Below are 15,627 nucleotides of genomic sequence, written 5' to 3'. Positions count from 1 at the left end.
TGCCAACCCATACCCAGCAGTGCACCCAAACCAACCCTACCCACAGTCCCAAACCCCGGTTCCGACTTCTGGGCACCTGCTGGTCTTGGCTCAGCTCCAGGCTCAGTTCCAACAGGGGCAGGCCTTATCTTCCAGGGCAGCACCAGGCAGTCAGGCAATGGGAGGAATGCAGGTGACCCTGAGTGTCCTTGGACAGGCTCCTCAGGGCAGAGCCTCTGGTTGCTCATCTGTAAACTAGATGTCATCACTGCTCTGAGCGAGGCTCTTCATTGCCCAGGAACGTTCACTGAGCACATGCACGTGAAGCATCAGAGACATCATGAACAAGACAGACCTGGCACCTGGCCTCACTGAGTCAAGGAATGAAAAGGACCCCAATCCAGAGCCCAGCATGAGATAGGGGAAGAGAGAGTCCCTCAGGCAGAGGGAAGAGCCCATTGCAGCTGAGCTGATATGCCCCAACCAGCAGGAGAGCCGGGCAAGTGCTGTGTGACTGTGGGCAGGTCACCCAGTCTCTGAGCTTCAGCCTCCCTGTGCATACTGCAGGGACAAGTGATGGGTGCCAGACGAAATGACAGATGGCCTGGTGGAAGCATCCAGAACAGTAACGAGGCAGGGAGCTGGGTCCCTGCAGGGAAGGTGACCTCGGGGAGGCAGCCATCCTCACCCAGGTCTCCTCCCTGCCTGGCTCCTGGCAGGAGGAGCTGGGCCCAAAGTCACACTGAGGGCAAGAGGCTGGGGCTCCAGTCCTCCCTGTCCGCCCCCAGGCAGAGAGGCTGTCTCCGGCGGCCCAGGGCTGTGCAGTGTCAGGTTATATTTAGCCTGGTGGCGGCGACAGGAAGATGCAGCAGGAGCTGCTCCTGGCCAGGGGCCACCATGTCACTCACACTGCTCTCAGGGGCAGCCGGGGGCCTAGGGAGGGCCAGGGACATTGCAGGCCCAGGGGTGAGAATAGGGAAGCCTGAGAGGCCAGCTGGTGAATGAGTGCATGATAGAGTGTGCGTGTGCGTGTGTGTGTGTGTGTGTGTGTGTGATATAGAGACCTCCGCCCCTGACTCCTAGAGCTGAACAATGCAGAATACCCACTACAGGGCAAGAGTTAGGGAGCCACGATACAGACCCCTCCACCAGCCCTTCCAGCCTGACCTCCTCCCAGGGTTTTATAGGGTCAGAGGGCCTCAGGGGCCTCTACAGGGGTCCAGACCACCAACCCCTTCCCTGCAAACCCACTGCATGTGCCCTGTCAGTGTCACTTTTCCCCAGGGACACTGGAACAGCCTCAAGAGAAGAGCTCTTTCTAGACAAGCTCCAGGTCCTAGCCCCATCGACCTCCAGGAACCCCAAGTCTCTAATCAGAGCCATGACCTTGCCCAGCCCCCAGAAACCTTGGGAAGATGAAACAAGGCCATGTTCCACTAGAGAAGGCTGCTCTGCAGTTCCAGTCTCTGTCTCCTCCTCCAAACTTTACCCTCTCCCTCCTACTTCTTGGAGTCTGCCCCACCTCCACCCTACCCCAGAATCCTTCAGAATACCCCTGATCCCAACCACTTCAGACCATCCAACCCACTCTCCCACCTGGGCCTCCCATCCCTGCTGGGTCCCATGTGCTGCCTCAGCACCCCTTGGGTACACCCCAGCTTCACCTGGCACTCTTACTACCCAGAGCCCCTTCTTCCCTCTAGTTCCTGACTCACAAGACTCCCCTCTACAGAGATGTTATGACTGTTTCATCTAGCTCCCATGATGTCTTTCTTTCTAAAACTATATCCCTAATTTAGGAGATAATTGTATATTGGCTTCTGGGGTGAGCCTCCTTCTTCCCAGCACCCCCACCCAAGATGGGGCCTTGAGGCTAGGGCTGGGCTGGCTTCACAGGAGGTACCAGGTAAACAGGTGTCCAAGGACTGGTCCTCAGGGTGGCAACCCGCACTTAGGTGGGTGTGGACAGGGCTGTCTCCCCACTTTGCAAGCTCCCTTTCAGGGAGATGAACTGGCCTTTTGCAACAGAATTTGCCCATTTTAAATCCATCCTGAGGGGATCCCTGGGTGGCGCAGCAGTTTGGCGCCTGCCTTTGGCCCAGGGCGCGATCCTGGAGACCCGGGATCGAATCCCACATCGGGCTCCCGGTGCATGGAGCCTGCTTCTCCCTCTGCCGTGTCTCTGCCTCTCTCTCTCTCTCTCTCTCTGTGACTATCATAAATAAATAAAATAAATGTTTAAAAAATAAAAAAATAAAAAATAAATCCATCCTGAGTCTAGACAGTAGTTGGAACCACCATGACAATCAAGGTGTCTTTTGTTGAAGTGCTATTAAATCTTATCAACAGGGACGCCTGAATAGCTCAGTAGTTTGGTTTGGCGTCTGCCTTTGGCCCAGGGTGTGATCCTGGAGTCCTGGGATTGAGTCCCGCATTGGGCTCCCCGCATGGAGCCTTCTCTCTCTCTCTCTCTCTCTCTCTCTCTCTCTCTCTCTGTGCCTCTCATGAATAAATAAATAAATAATTCTTTTAAAAATCTTATCAACAGAATGGAGGGGCACCTGGGTGGCTCAGCTGGTTAAGTGTTTGCCTTGGGATCAGGTCATGATCTCAGGGTCCTGGGATCGAACCCCACATTGGGCTCTCTATTCAGTGAGGGGTCTGCTTCTCTCCCTCTGCCCTTCACCCCTGCTCATGCTCTCTGCCTAGCTCTCTATCTCCAAATAAATAAATAAAATCTTAAAAAAAAAAAAGCAGAATGGAATATGAAGGCAGGTGGCCCAGGAATCAGGACAGGGGACCCTTCACCCCTGTTCTGCCCTTCACCCCTGCTCATGCTCTCTGCCTAGCTCTCTATCTCCAAATAAATAAATAAAATCTTAAAAAAAAAAAAAAGCAGAATGGAATATGAAGGCAGGTGGCCCAGGAATCAGGACAGGGGACCAGAGCAGGAGCCTCAAAGGTATGATGTTTCTGAACCTCAGACCCCTACCAGCATTCTTCACTATGACTCCCACACAGCCTGCTTCTGGGCAGCAAGGGCATACAGCCACAATCTACCAGGAAACAACCCAGGGTTCCTGCCCACCTCCAGGGCTCTGCAAGCCTCTAGAACTGTGCACCCACCTTGGCTCCTAGCGTACTCCAGAGAGCCAGGGGATGCCTTGAGAACAGTCTTCCCAATTCCAGCTCTCCCGCCAGTCACTGAGGCAGCCACGGCTTCTCAATTATTTTTTTAAAGATTTATTTATTTATTTATGAGAGAGAGAGAGAGAGAGAGAGAGAGAGAGAGAGAGAGGCAGAGACACAGGAGGGAGAAGCAGGCTCCATGCCGGGAGCCCGACACGGGACTCGATCCCGGGACTCCAGGATCGCGCCCTGGGCCAAAGGCAGGCGCTAAACTGCTGAGCCACCCAGGGATCCCCTGACTTCTCAATTATTAATGAGAAAGCTGCAATCCCTCCGGGATTCATCTAGCTCACAAGACGCTGGGACACTCCAAAGAACAAAGTACAGGTGCAACCTCCTGAAAAGTCAGATGGAACATTCCACCAGCCAAACACGTGGCAATGACCCAAACACAGATAGACAAAACCGGCGTTATCTGCAAATGATAGGATCACCTCCCCAAAGAATCAACAAAATCTACAGATAAACAATTAGGACAAATAAGAAAGCTCAGTGAGGCTGCCAGATGCAAGGTCAGCCATAAAACAAACAGTATTTCTCTCCACCATTACAAAGCTACTCAATTATTAGTATAGGTAGTCAAAAATAAGATCTCTTTCGTAATAGCAACAAAAACTATAAAGTAACTAAAATTGACCAAAAATGCACAAAGCCAGGGGTGGGTACTTTAAACCAATAAAGGGTACAGAAACAATCTGATAAATGGAGAGACAGTTCAGGCTCTTGGATGGGACAAATATTATATAGATGTCAATTCCCCCAAATTAATCTATAAAACTGATCTAAGTCCAACCAAAATTCTAGCTGGGGTGTTCTTTCCAGGAACTCGAGAAACTTTCTCTAAAATTCATGAGCGGGCAGCTTGGGTGGCTCAGTGGTTTAGCATGGCCTTCAGCCCAGAGCATGATCCTGGAAACCCAGGATCGAGTCCCACGTCGGGTTCCCTGCGTGGAGCCTGCTTCTCCCTCTGCCTGTGTCTTTGCCTCTCTCTCTCCTCTCTGTATATTCTCATGAATGAATAAATAAAATCTTTAAAAAAAAAAAAATAAGTAAGTAAAATTCATGAGGAAAAGAGGTCCATAAATACCTAAATAAATCTTTAAGAAGAAGAAAGAGGGAAGATTTGCCTTTCAGATACTAAAGCATACTCAATGCCGGTGTTGTTGTTTTAGTGTGGTTTTGATGCAAGACCAAATAAATGTTTGTAACAAAAGACAGAGCTCAAAGACAGACCCATGGATAGATGGGCAATTAGCTTATGAAAAGGTTGCCCCACAAATCGTTGGAAAAGAACAAGCTGTTTACTAGGTGTGTTGGGAAAACTGGCTCACTAGCAGAAAAAAAAACAACTTGATCTCTACTTGACACCACAGACAGAGGGAGGCTCAGAAGGGATGAAAACCAACTGAGAAAGGCAAAACAATTAAATTACTAGAAAAAAAATGGACCCCTCTGTGACCTCAGGATGGTGAAGAATTTCTTAAACAAAACTTCCAAAGCCCAAACAAAGCTAAAAATCAATTAATTTGTACCAATGTGAAGTGTCTTTGTTGGATAAATCGAACACATGACTGAGAGAAGATATTTGCGACATCTAGATTCCACAGTAATTAATATCTAGAATCCACATATTGAATATTTAACCGTAAGCATCTGTATTTCTAGAATATAAAAGCATCTCCTGCAAATCACCAAGAATAAAAGACAGCAGCTTCAATAGAGAAGTGAGCAAGGAAACCAGCAGTCAACTCACAGGGAAGCCAACTCAAAAGGAGAAAGGCAATTGAAGAGATGCCAGGACTCACACAGTATCAATGAAATGCAAATTATCACTCTCATCTATTAGATGGACAAAACTTAGGAAAGTGCAAAACACCAGGTGTGGCGGGGTCCTGGGGAACTAGGAATCGGGTACTCTATTTAGGAAGGTTGTGGGGGATTAGCCATGCTGGTGCACAGTCTGACGCTCCTTAGTTGAACTAAGTATCCACATGCCTGGTGATCTGGCAATTCCACCCCTGCGGATGCATCCCAAAGATATCCTCACATGAGTCCACAAGATGCCATGGCTGTGGATGTTCACTGCAGCATTACTTATGGAGGAAATCTGGAGATGGCTGCCCAGGAGAGTGGACAGGTAAACTGAGGTGCATGCCCACCTCAGGAGAGTATGAAGCCACAGGGGCGCCTGGCTGGCTCAGTCAGTGAAGTGTCTGCCTTCAGCTCAGGTCTTGATCTCAAAGTCCTGGGATCAAGCTCCCTGTTCAGCAAGGAATCTCCTTCTCCCTCTCCCTCTGCCTCTCCCCTCATGCCCTCTCTCTTTCTCTCTCTCTCTCTCTCTCAAATAAATAAATAAATAAATAAATAAATAAATAAATAAATAAAATCTTTACAAAGAAAAAAAGGACTCTAAAGCTACAGACTAGATGTCAAGTAACATACTGGATGAACTTCAAGGTACACTCTCATGTAAAAAAAAAAAGTGAACACCAGAATATAATACATAGTACAAATCATTTACATAAGTTAAGCTGATTCGTATCCAGACAAAATATAAGTTTTTCGAGGACATATGTAAACAACACATTCACAGTAAGTACATCTGAATGGTTGCCTAAGGGGAGGGTAATGGGATCTGGGAGCGAGATAAAAAGAAAAATGAAATGAAAGAGAAAGAACAAGAATACAAACATGGCTTCAGTGATTTGAGGGAGAGGCAGGAGTTGGGGCCAGCAGAAGCCTGGGGAAGGAGGGGTCTCTAGCAGGAGGCAGGGCTGGGAGGGGAGCACTAGGGGACATGGATGCTGACCTCACTTTCTCCTGCTGCCCAGGACCTGTAGACACACAGCTGATGGCCAAGCAGGTGTGAGTCTATAACTAAGCCAGACGCTGTTCCAAGTCCTCAACTCCCAATATAGGGCTTCTACAATACAGCACACTTCCCGCCTCATCCATTTATTCATTCATTCATTCGACAAGCAAGTATGGAGCTCCAGTGTGCAACAGAGAACAAACCACAACTGCCCCCTGCCCTCAGGGAGATTATAATCTAGCAAGAGGAAGTCAGGCATGGCCACCTCATCCAGAATTTAAGTGAGGGAGAATATGGGCCGAGGAGACAATTCCTGGCTCTCAGGGTGTTTCTACTCCAGTAGACATGAATCTACTGGGGCCCATAGTAGTGGCCCATTCGCAGCATGGAGATCTTTATGGGCTCCTAGACTAAGGACAAGAGGGGACTTGGGGGGGACAGCGGCTCATCCAGAACCTCTCCCATTCTTATCACCTGTCTCAGGTGTCCCACCATGCCCCCTCTTTGGGCCCTCCTTCCCATGTCAGGGAGAGAAGTTCCTCTTAAAGTTCCTCACACTAAGGAGCTGATAATTCCACATTCCTCCCTGCATAAAGGGGAGGGTAATGAGAGAGAGCACATTTTCTTCAAGAACAAGGCTCATGCTGAGTAAAATAAGTCAATAGGAGAAGGACAAACATTATACGGTCTCATTCATTTGCGGAATATAAAAAATAGTGAAAGGGAATAAGGGGAAAGGAGAGAAAATGAGTGGGAAATATCAGTGAGGGTGACAGCACATGAGAGACTCCTAACTCTGGGAAATGAACAAGGGATAGTGGAAGGGGAGATGGGTGGGGGAATGGGGTTACTGGATGACGGGCACTGAGGGGGGCACTTGATGGGATGAGCACTGGGTGTTATGCTATATGTTGGCAAATCGAACTCCAATTAAAAAAAAAAAAGAGTTAGGGATCCCTGGGTGGCGCAGCGGTTTGGCGCCTGCCTTTGGCCCAGGGCGCGATCCTGGAGACCTGGGATCAAATCCCATATCGGACTCCCGGTGCATGGAGCCTGCTTCTCCCTCTGCCTGTGTCTCTGCCTCTCTCTCTCTCTGTGACTATCATAAATAAATTAAAAAATTAAAATAAAAAAAGAGTTAAAAAAAAAAAAGGAAAGAAAGAACAAGGCTCATTCTCCACCCAAGCCAAAGGCTCCCTAATGAGGGCATTTGGGGCACTGTCGAGGAGATGTTTAAGTGCAAAAGGGCTTTCTTGGAACTTCTCAAGTCATGCCACCCTGGAAGCCACTTCTAGGCAGCAAAGAGGCTGAGTCTCACCCCATATCACACCCCCACGCTGGCCCTCCTAATGCCCATAGCCCCCCTCCCCAGAGCCCAAGGCCACCGTCAAACTCTGCCAAACTCTGCTTTCTTCGCAGATGACGACGACGCTCCGCACAAATATTTACATAGCTCCTCTCCGGGGGCTACAGCAGACACAACACGGAGGAGCCGCCCTCCCAACACTCTCCAGACCCCAGAGTGGGCCAGAAGTGGTGGACACCCTCAGTCCTGGCAGACTACCTCAGCCAGGAGCTGGGGCTGGAGCTGGGACTGGAAGCTCCCAAGCAGGCCAGGAATGACCCTTCTTCCCTAGAGCCCTTGAAGAGAAAGTGCTGGCTGGGGACAGCAGGGCCCCTCAGGCCTCTGTGCTCTGCTCCTGGTGGCCATGCAGGGGCAGGGGCTCTCACCAGCCCCAAATCCCAGACACCTAGGCCGTGAACCGAAGGCCCAATGTGAAGGGAGCCCCCCTGAGGCTTCTGCCCCCTTAAAAGGGTATTACAGTGTCTAACCTCATTCCTCCATAGATTGCTCTGGTCTGCTCCCATCGCAAAGACACATGACACACCTAGGTACCCACCTCTGGCCAGTCTGCCCAGCCTCAACAAACCTAGGGGCCCCTTCACTAGCAACCCAAGTGATTGGGGCCTGGAGGCCTGAGGATCCTGACCTGGCAGGGCAGAGAGGGTGGGTGTCCGAGCTTGGGGAGGGGACAGCCATGAGAGAGCAGGGAGGAGTATGGGAGTATCACAGGGAGGAGTCTGATTTCAGGGGACAGGAAGGAAAGAGGAAATGGCCTGGGGCATGTGGAGTGTCGCTGGTACCAGAACTACCTGCCCAAGCACCTGGGAAGCTGAGGTCTGAGTCTGGGGATCACAGACCAGTGGGTGTGGGGCCACCACCAGGTCTCTGGCTCCCCACTGGGAGGATGAGCAGGCTTGCCCAATGGTCTGCGCCCCTCCCCCAGCCCACAGCTCTGTTGTTGCAGTGGGGGCCCTCTGACCCTGTTACCATGGCAACCGGCCTGCAGCTGGAATGGAGAAGCCGGCAGACTCTTCTCTAGAGACACCCTCATCCCCACCCACGCACAGGCTCCTGGGGACACGGGGACACAGAGACTGGGCCAGAACAGGCAGAGGTATGGGGAGCCAGAGAGAGATTTCCAGATACAGCCCAGAGGAGCAGAGGAAGAGAGGCGAGGAGGAAGGCTCAGGTGTGCTGAAGGAAGAGCAGACACAGGTGCAAGGAGAAAGAGATAAAGACCAAAGGGACAGGCATTGGCAGGGAGGCAGGGAGGCCAACACCTGGAGAGGAAGAGCAGCAGAGCCTAGGAGCTGAGGCAGCCAGGCTAAGGGAACTCACTCGGTGGGAGGTGCAGAGATGAAAACAAAGAGCAGAGAGAACAAAAGGGACAGAGAACAGGGCACCTCCCTGAGATCTGGCAGATGAGGGGAGCAAGTGAGAAGGAGCCATGCTCCAAGGGACCCACAGCCCACCCTCCAAAAACACATAAGGACACAGGTGTGCAGCAGCAGCACCTGCTGCCAAGACCTGGCCCCGGGGCCCCACAGGGTTGCTACCACCTGCCAGCCCCATGCTGCTGGCTCTATTCCCAGTTCCACCTTAATACTGGGCCTGGTGTTAAGGGCCTCAGACATGAGACCAGTGATCTCTCCCTCACTGGTCTCTTCCTCCTGCTCATGCCCGCCCCCCCAGTCGGGCCTCCCCACCTCCCAGCAGTCCCAGCACCTAAATAATGGGGCTGTCTGGCTCCAGGCCCTGATACTGCACAGACTAGGCTAGAGGCACCGACACAGCACAGCTGTCCAAAGTGGCGCCTGCCAGCAAGAGGCCCCGCCTCCTTCCCAGTCACCCACCTCCCTGGGGCAGAAGCCCAGGGACCCACTCTCCTGTGGCTGGCCCAGACAGAGACCCAGAAAAAGGCCTGGGCAGAAACAAGTGGTGGCATGGGCATTCCTCACCTCTGCCTCCCTTATCATGCTGATGCACAAAGGTGTGAGCTCACGTGCACACTTGTACATAGCACAGGTCAGGCCACAGGAATCCGCCCGAGGGACTGTTTCAAGGCGGAGGGAAGGGAGGCAGAGGAGACCTGTCAGCATCCTAGACCTCAAGTGCCAGGACAAATGGGGACCCACATGATCTGAGGGTAGAGGCCAGCCTGTTGGCCACAGAGATGACTGGCATACAATTTTCTGGGTGGCAGCCCCATTTGGAGTAGTAACTGGAGGGAGGAAACAATCTCAACTTGGGCAGGGGGCCTGGGTTCTAGTCCTACTTTGTCCACTGATTAACTGGTAACTGGACCTCTGCTTCTCAGTTTCTCCACCTGTAACTCAAGTGGGCTGGATTAAGTGATCCCTCAAGGTCACCAAGATCTCATGATAGCACCTCTGCAAGGAGGGGTCCCCTGGCTATCTTCTCCCAAAGGAGCAAGCCTGAGGCAAGAGGGAAGGCCAGCTCCCCAAACATTATGGGGAAGACAGAAGGACCCAGGCCCCTGTTGCCAAGGACTGAGCAAGTGCATTCCCTAGAAGTAGAAACAGGCTCAAGGCAGTAACCAAGGTCCCATACTACACAATTTCTGGTGTGTTATACCTGAACACCCAGGACTTATGTATCTGCATTCTTTTCATCATACCAATGACTTGAAATAAAATTGCACATAAAGTAATGTGCAGGATGTAGATATGCCTGTAACTGTCTGCGGTCATTTTTAATATGTGCCAACAGACTGAGAATGGGTAGGGCTCTGGTCAGACACACATGGTTCCATTCCCAGCTCTGCCACTTTCTAACCGTGTGATTTTGGTGAAGTTTCTTAATTTCCCTGAAGTTCAGTTTCCTCATCCATAAAATGGAGATTAAAATAGTATCTACTTCCCAGGGTTGTTGTAAGGATTCCACAAGATAACATAAGTGAGACATTTAGCCCTGCATCCAGTACACAGGAGCCACCCACCCATGCTAGCTAGCACTAGATGGCCCAGCAGATACCAAAGCAAATCTGCTCTGATTATGGTTCTGGGGAGACTTTTGTGAAAAAACAGACAGAAGGCCCTGCCCTCAGAGTTTGCATCTAGTCTCCTGGGCCCTGTCTCCCAGCCAGAATCCTAATTTTCTATAAGCAAACTCTCTTTCACAGGGCCCCAGTGATAGTAGCCCCTCTAATGCTGTCCAGTGATATCACAGGCTGTGCACGCCTACAAAAACAAGGTCATGGAGAGATCAGCCTTTACAGGGCAATTTCAGCGGACTCTGGGCATACAGGGGATATTCAAGGGCCAGGGCCAGGGCCAGGTGCATACAGGGACTGCTGGCTCACTTTGCCTGCCCCCAGGGAAAGGTAAAGAGTGCCCTCTACAACAGAGAAGCTCCCTTCTAGCAGGAACCTTCTCTTTCTAGTTCACTGCTCCATCTACAAGACCCTAGCACTGCACCTGGCTCATAAGGGTTCAGTAAATGCTCATCACACATACTACTGAGTAGCAGAGCTTGGGCATCCATGGCCAGTCCAGTGGCCCTTTTGGAATCACCTCCCCAGCCCTCTGATACCTGTGAGGCTCCCCAAGCCTCTTCACTGCCCTCCTGGAGCAGAACCCACTCCATCCGGGGCAGGCACAGTGCGCCCCGCCCAGGGCTCTGTTTATCCAGTTTCCGGAAGCCCAGAGCAGCTGGGCTAGCAGGCGGTGGCTGAGCAGAAACACCTGGCGCAGGAGGGGGTGGTGGGCCAGCGCTGGAGAGATGACACAAAGTGAACTGAAGTTGTGGGGAGAGGCACACACCTCCCACCAGGTGCAGTTTAAGAAGAGAGAGGGGCAGGAGATGGGCCACAGAGAGCCAGCCAGAGTCCTGCATTCCCCCGCTTTGCCTCGCCCTCAGTGATATCTCCCAGATCACCTGGCAGGGGGCTGCCCTAGACCACACCTGCCTGCAGCAGAAAGTGACCTCCCAGCCGCCAAGCTGACATTCTATCAATTCCCTCCACGCATCTGCCATCCCAGCCCCGTCGAACTCCTGCCCACGTTTGTCCAGGGAGGGAGAAACCAAAGGCGCCAGACTCCCAGCCAAACAACCCCTTGGCCACCCCGAAAATCATCCGGCCAGAGTGCGTGAGGTGAAGAGACCCACACTGTCCTGCAGCCCCAGTGCCCAGCCCGCGCCTGCCACCTGGCCCCCAGCAGTGGCCCCAGTTGGGGTCACGCCCCCAGGATACTCGCTGGGTCTCCCCACCCTCTGGCCTCCCGGATCCCGCCGACCCTGCCCCCGCCCTGTCCCTCGCGGCCCCGCCCCCTCGTCGCGGCCCCGCCCCCTCGTCGCGGCCCCGCCCCCGTCCGCGCCTACCATCCTTCCGGTAGAAGGCGATCTCCACTTTGCGCTCCTCCGCGCCCAGCAGGGCCTGCGCGATCTGCGCGGCCGCGCGGCGCTGCGTGCGCGGCCCGTGCAGGAAGTCGCAGGTGCAGGGCCGCTGCATCACCTCGGCCCGCGAGTAGCCGCACAGCTCGCAGAAGCCGTCGTTGCAGTAGATGACGGCGCAGTTCTCCACCCGAGCGTTGGCGATGATGAACTTGCGGCCTGGGGGGCGGGGATGAGCAGGCACGTGAGCAGGGACCCCTGCCTCGGGGCTCCCAGCCTTTCCCCCCCGCATTCTCTAGTTACACACAGCCACCCCGCCCCGGGACTCCCCGCCCCCAGGAAGCACGGCGGGGACTGGGGTCCCCAGCAGGAGGCGAACGCAGCTGTGCCCCCAACACAGGTGCCTCGGCCGACCCGGCCCCGGCGACGCCCCCCCTCCCCCTCCTGGACCGCGGGCAGGCTGCGTGGCTTCCCCCGGGCAGCCTGCCAGCGGCCCCCCGCCCCCTCCGCGCCCGGGGCCGAGGCCAGCCTGGGCGGGTGTCAGCAACGCGTGTCAGCAGCCGCGGCGGAGGGATAAACACTGGGCCTGGAGAGGGAGCCTGGAAAGGGCCAGAGATGGCGGCTAGCCTTCCCTTTGCATCAGGTCCTCCGGCTTCTCTTCCTGACCCCTGCTCTCTAGACTGGGGGCGCGGGGGGGGGCGCCCACTGGGCACTCCTTACCCCCGGGATCCTTAGGAAATCACTCCCCCAAGTATCTGCGGACCCAGCAGGTCAGTACTTCCCGGGACTTACGCGCCCCTCCAAGGGCAGCCAGGGGCTGAAGAGTGGGCGCTCTAAAGGGGAAGAGGGGAGTAGTACCACGTGAGCACCTGCAATGCTTTCTCTCATTTAATACTCCTACAACCCCAAAAGGTTGTCATCACTATCTTTGTTTCATAGATGAAGAAACAGGCTCAAAAGAAGTTCAGAGCCATGCCCACATCTTGCATCTTGTAAAAGAGCCAGTTTTTGAAGCTAGGTCTGGCAGAAGAAATAACTGAGGGTCACAGGCAGAAGCCCAAGGTCATAGGGAGCAAGGAAAGGGACCTGCACCTCCAATCCCTGGAAATACGGGAACCAGGGATGGACTTGAGACAGTGGCCCACTTCTAAGAAGACAGATCCAAGAAAGGGATCTACTGCCAGAAAGTGAGGCCCCAATAAGGAGAGGTGCCCCTATAGACCCAATTCATCTAGAGACAGCTCACCCCCTCCACACCTGCCCCAAGAGCCAGGCTGGCAGGTGAGCAGCAGGCAGGCAGCAGACCCAGCTGGTGCCAGGGAAGATGCTCTGGGATAAAAGCTTTTTATAAACACAGAAGTTTCCGGCCACTTTGGCCTTTAATGCTGGGGCTTTTGGTGGCAGTTGGAACTCTGTCCCCTCCCTTTCCAGTGGACACAGCCCTCAAGCTGCAGCCCTGGCAATCCCATGGGCAAGGTTTACAGCTGCAGCAAGGGCCCCCCCCCCTCCCCCCAGGCTGGCTGCTTTCCTAAGCCCTCCCTTACCCTGGCTCCAAGAAGTTACTTTTTGAAGTTGGGTCTTTAGGTCAGTTCACCAATCCCCCAAAACTCCCAGGCAGCCATCAACCTCAGGAGTCAGGGTTCCCTGTCACATCAAAAGACCCCTGACTTGGCCTCCATCTCCACCTGAGCCCAAGGCAGTCCCAACTACCAGCCACATACACCAGCTTTGGAGAAGAGAAACCAGCTCCTAGGCCCAGAGAGAGAAGAGCGAGTTTCTTAGAAGGCAGGCCCTACCCCCGTCCCTTCCCTGAGCTCCTGGAATCTCAGAAGGGATCTGAGGGGCTCCTTCGGCCACCCCCTCCTTCCCAGATGTGGAAACTGAGATTCAGATAAGGAAGAAAGTCCCTCAAGGTCACATGGCAGTCAATGGCAGAGGTGGGGCCAGAAGTGGAGCCCCCCAGATCCTAGCCCCAGATTCTTTCCATACCCAGCTCCTCAGCCTTCTGGAGCTTGTGAGAAGGAAAGAACCCACCTTGTGGCCCTCTACCGTGTCAGTCTCCTCCCCCTCAGGATCATCTTGTTCCTCTGCTTCAGACAATGCTTGCCCATCAGAACTGATCCCTCCCTCCCCCCCACCACAGTTACAAGCACACGTTGTCCTGCGCTCACAGGGTCATGGGCAAGGAATGTCACCCGCTCCCTGCTCCCAGGGCCCTTGGCAGTCACGCCCACCATGGCACATGCAGCCTTGGAGACAGACACACGCATGCTGGGAGGATCAAACACCCACGCCAGAACATTCACCTAGCCTGGGACACTTCTGGAAGCCTCCCCTACTGGGCCAGCCTTAGGGGTACTGTAGTTCCCATAAAGGAGCTCAGAACAGGAAAAGCAGCAAAAAGGGGGGCACTGCATTGGGCCTGATAGAGCCTTAAAGCCCAGCTTCAGACCATGACACCCTCACCTGGGAGTCCACAGTTTGTAGCTGTCAAAGATACCTCCCCACTGTCCATGCAGGACCTAACTCATGGGTGCCATGTACACACTCCAAGAGCAGGTTAGGCATTCACTCTAAGCTCTTGGCTCTCAGTTTCTCAAAAACACAGTCAAGACGGCTTAGTACTTAGTATCTCACAGTTTGGACCATATACCTTCTCCTGTCCCTGCCCCCACACAGCCCCATCCACATCCAGGCACCCAGAGTTAGGGATATCTGCACACTTGAGATGTCACACACACTCCCGGATCAGCAAGCCTGAGCTGAACCTCCTGCCCTGCGCCCCAATACAGTCCCAATGGCCCCAAACCCACAGCCCCCCCGCACCAAGCCTTGCCCTCCCGACCCCCGGCCGGCGCCTAGAGGCCAACAGACCCCATTGACTTGCACTAGCCCGTTGCACACGGCCCCGGGCACGCCCCTCCATTCACACTCCGGAGAGCTCGGCCCGCCCCCAGAGCCCCCTCCCCGTTAGCCCCCTCCCCCACTCACTCTGGCCCTCAAACTTGCGGATGATGGTGTCCAGGAAGGTGTTCTGCGGCGCGACATGGCCCCTCCGCACCGGCATCCTGAGCCCATGGGCGGGCCGGGCGGGCCCCCACCCACCCCGGCCCGGCCCGGCCCAACACAGGCTTCGGGTGGCCCGGCCCGGCCGTGATCCCCGCACCCCGCGGCCAAGCAGAGCACGGGCGGGGCCGGGACTAGGTTGCGGGCGCGGGGTCCCCGCTCGGCTCCCGGCTCCTGACCGCGGGCCGGGCCTGGCGCCGCCTGAGCTCGGGCCGCCCGGCCGCCCGCACACCTGTCTGCCGGCCCCCGCCGAGACACGGGCCCTGCTCCGCCGCGTCCCCGCGCTGCGCTCCGCCCGCCCGAGCGCCGGGCTCCCGGCTCCCGCCCGCCGCGCCGACAGCCGCTCCGGCGCCCGCGGCTCCGGCTGCGCCTGCGGCTCGGCCCGGCGGCGGAAGGGTTAACGCGGCGCGCGCCCCTCGGGCTCCGGCCCCCGCCTCCCGGCCCCCTCCCGCTCGCCGCGCGCCCGCAGCACCGCCCTCTCCCCCCCCACACACACCCCGCGCGCCCGCCCTTTCCATTGGCTGAGCAGCGCCGAGGGCTCCCCCACCCCAGCCCCCAGCTCAGCCCAAGAGCCCCCGGGACTCGCGCGCTCCACAGAGGGGGAAGGGGCCCTTAGGTAGGGGAACAGTAAGGACAGGTGCGACGACAGGCCTTGAGACGGCCAAGGCGGGGACTGGGGGGGTTCCACCCCCACCCCCGACTGGAGGAGCTGAGGAACCTGACTTGGAGTAGGCTGGTCCCTTAACGCCCTGGTCGCCCACCGCACCAAGCACGTCTGGGTAGACACAACAGGCGCACATAGCCGGCTGTAGGCGACATGGACGAGACTTGGGCCCTGGGAGGATAAGCCCAGGGTCAGCGGAGACCCGGGAAATGTGAAGGG

At 55.1% G+C, this 15,627-nt stretch overlaps 1 protein-coding gene across 4 annotated transcripts in view; it reads right to left on the bottom strand.

The window, feature by feature from the left end:
* Positions 1 to 15,084, bottom strand: part of KCNH2 (potassium voltage-gated channel subfamily H member 2) — a 33,500-nt gene extending 18,416 nt beyond the window's left edge. For 2 of the 4 annotated variants that reach the window (XM_041753196.1, XM_041753198.1), the window contains exons 1-2: positions 14,670 to 15,080; positions 11,667 to 11,897 (exon numbers count right to left, since the gene is read on the bottom strand). In XM_041753196.1, the coding sequence (XP_041609130.1) occupies positions 11,667 to 11,897; positions 14,670 to 14,745 (307 nt within the window). In that variant the 5' untranslated portion in view covers positions 14,746 to 15,080. Of the gene's footprint in view, positions 1 to 11,666; positions 11,898 to 14,669 lie in introns of all 4 variants that reach the window. The other 2 variants (XM_041753197.1, XM_041753199.1) reach the window with 2 other exon arrangements.
* Between the last annotated feature and the right edge of the window lie 543 nt (positions 15,085 to 15,627).

The sequence above is a fragment of the Vulpes lagopus genome, chromosome 4, assembly GCF_018345385.1.
Source record: "Vulpes lagopus strain Blue_001 chromosome 4, ASM1834538v1, whole genome shotgun sequence".
Taxonomy (NCBI): Eukaryota; Metazoa; Chordata; class Mammalia; order Carnivora; family Canidae; genus Vulpes; species Vulpes lagopus.
The sequence above is the reverse complement of the archived record's forward strand: the minus strand, read 5'-3'. Positions and strand labels throughout refer to the sequence as shown.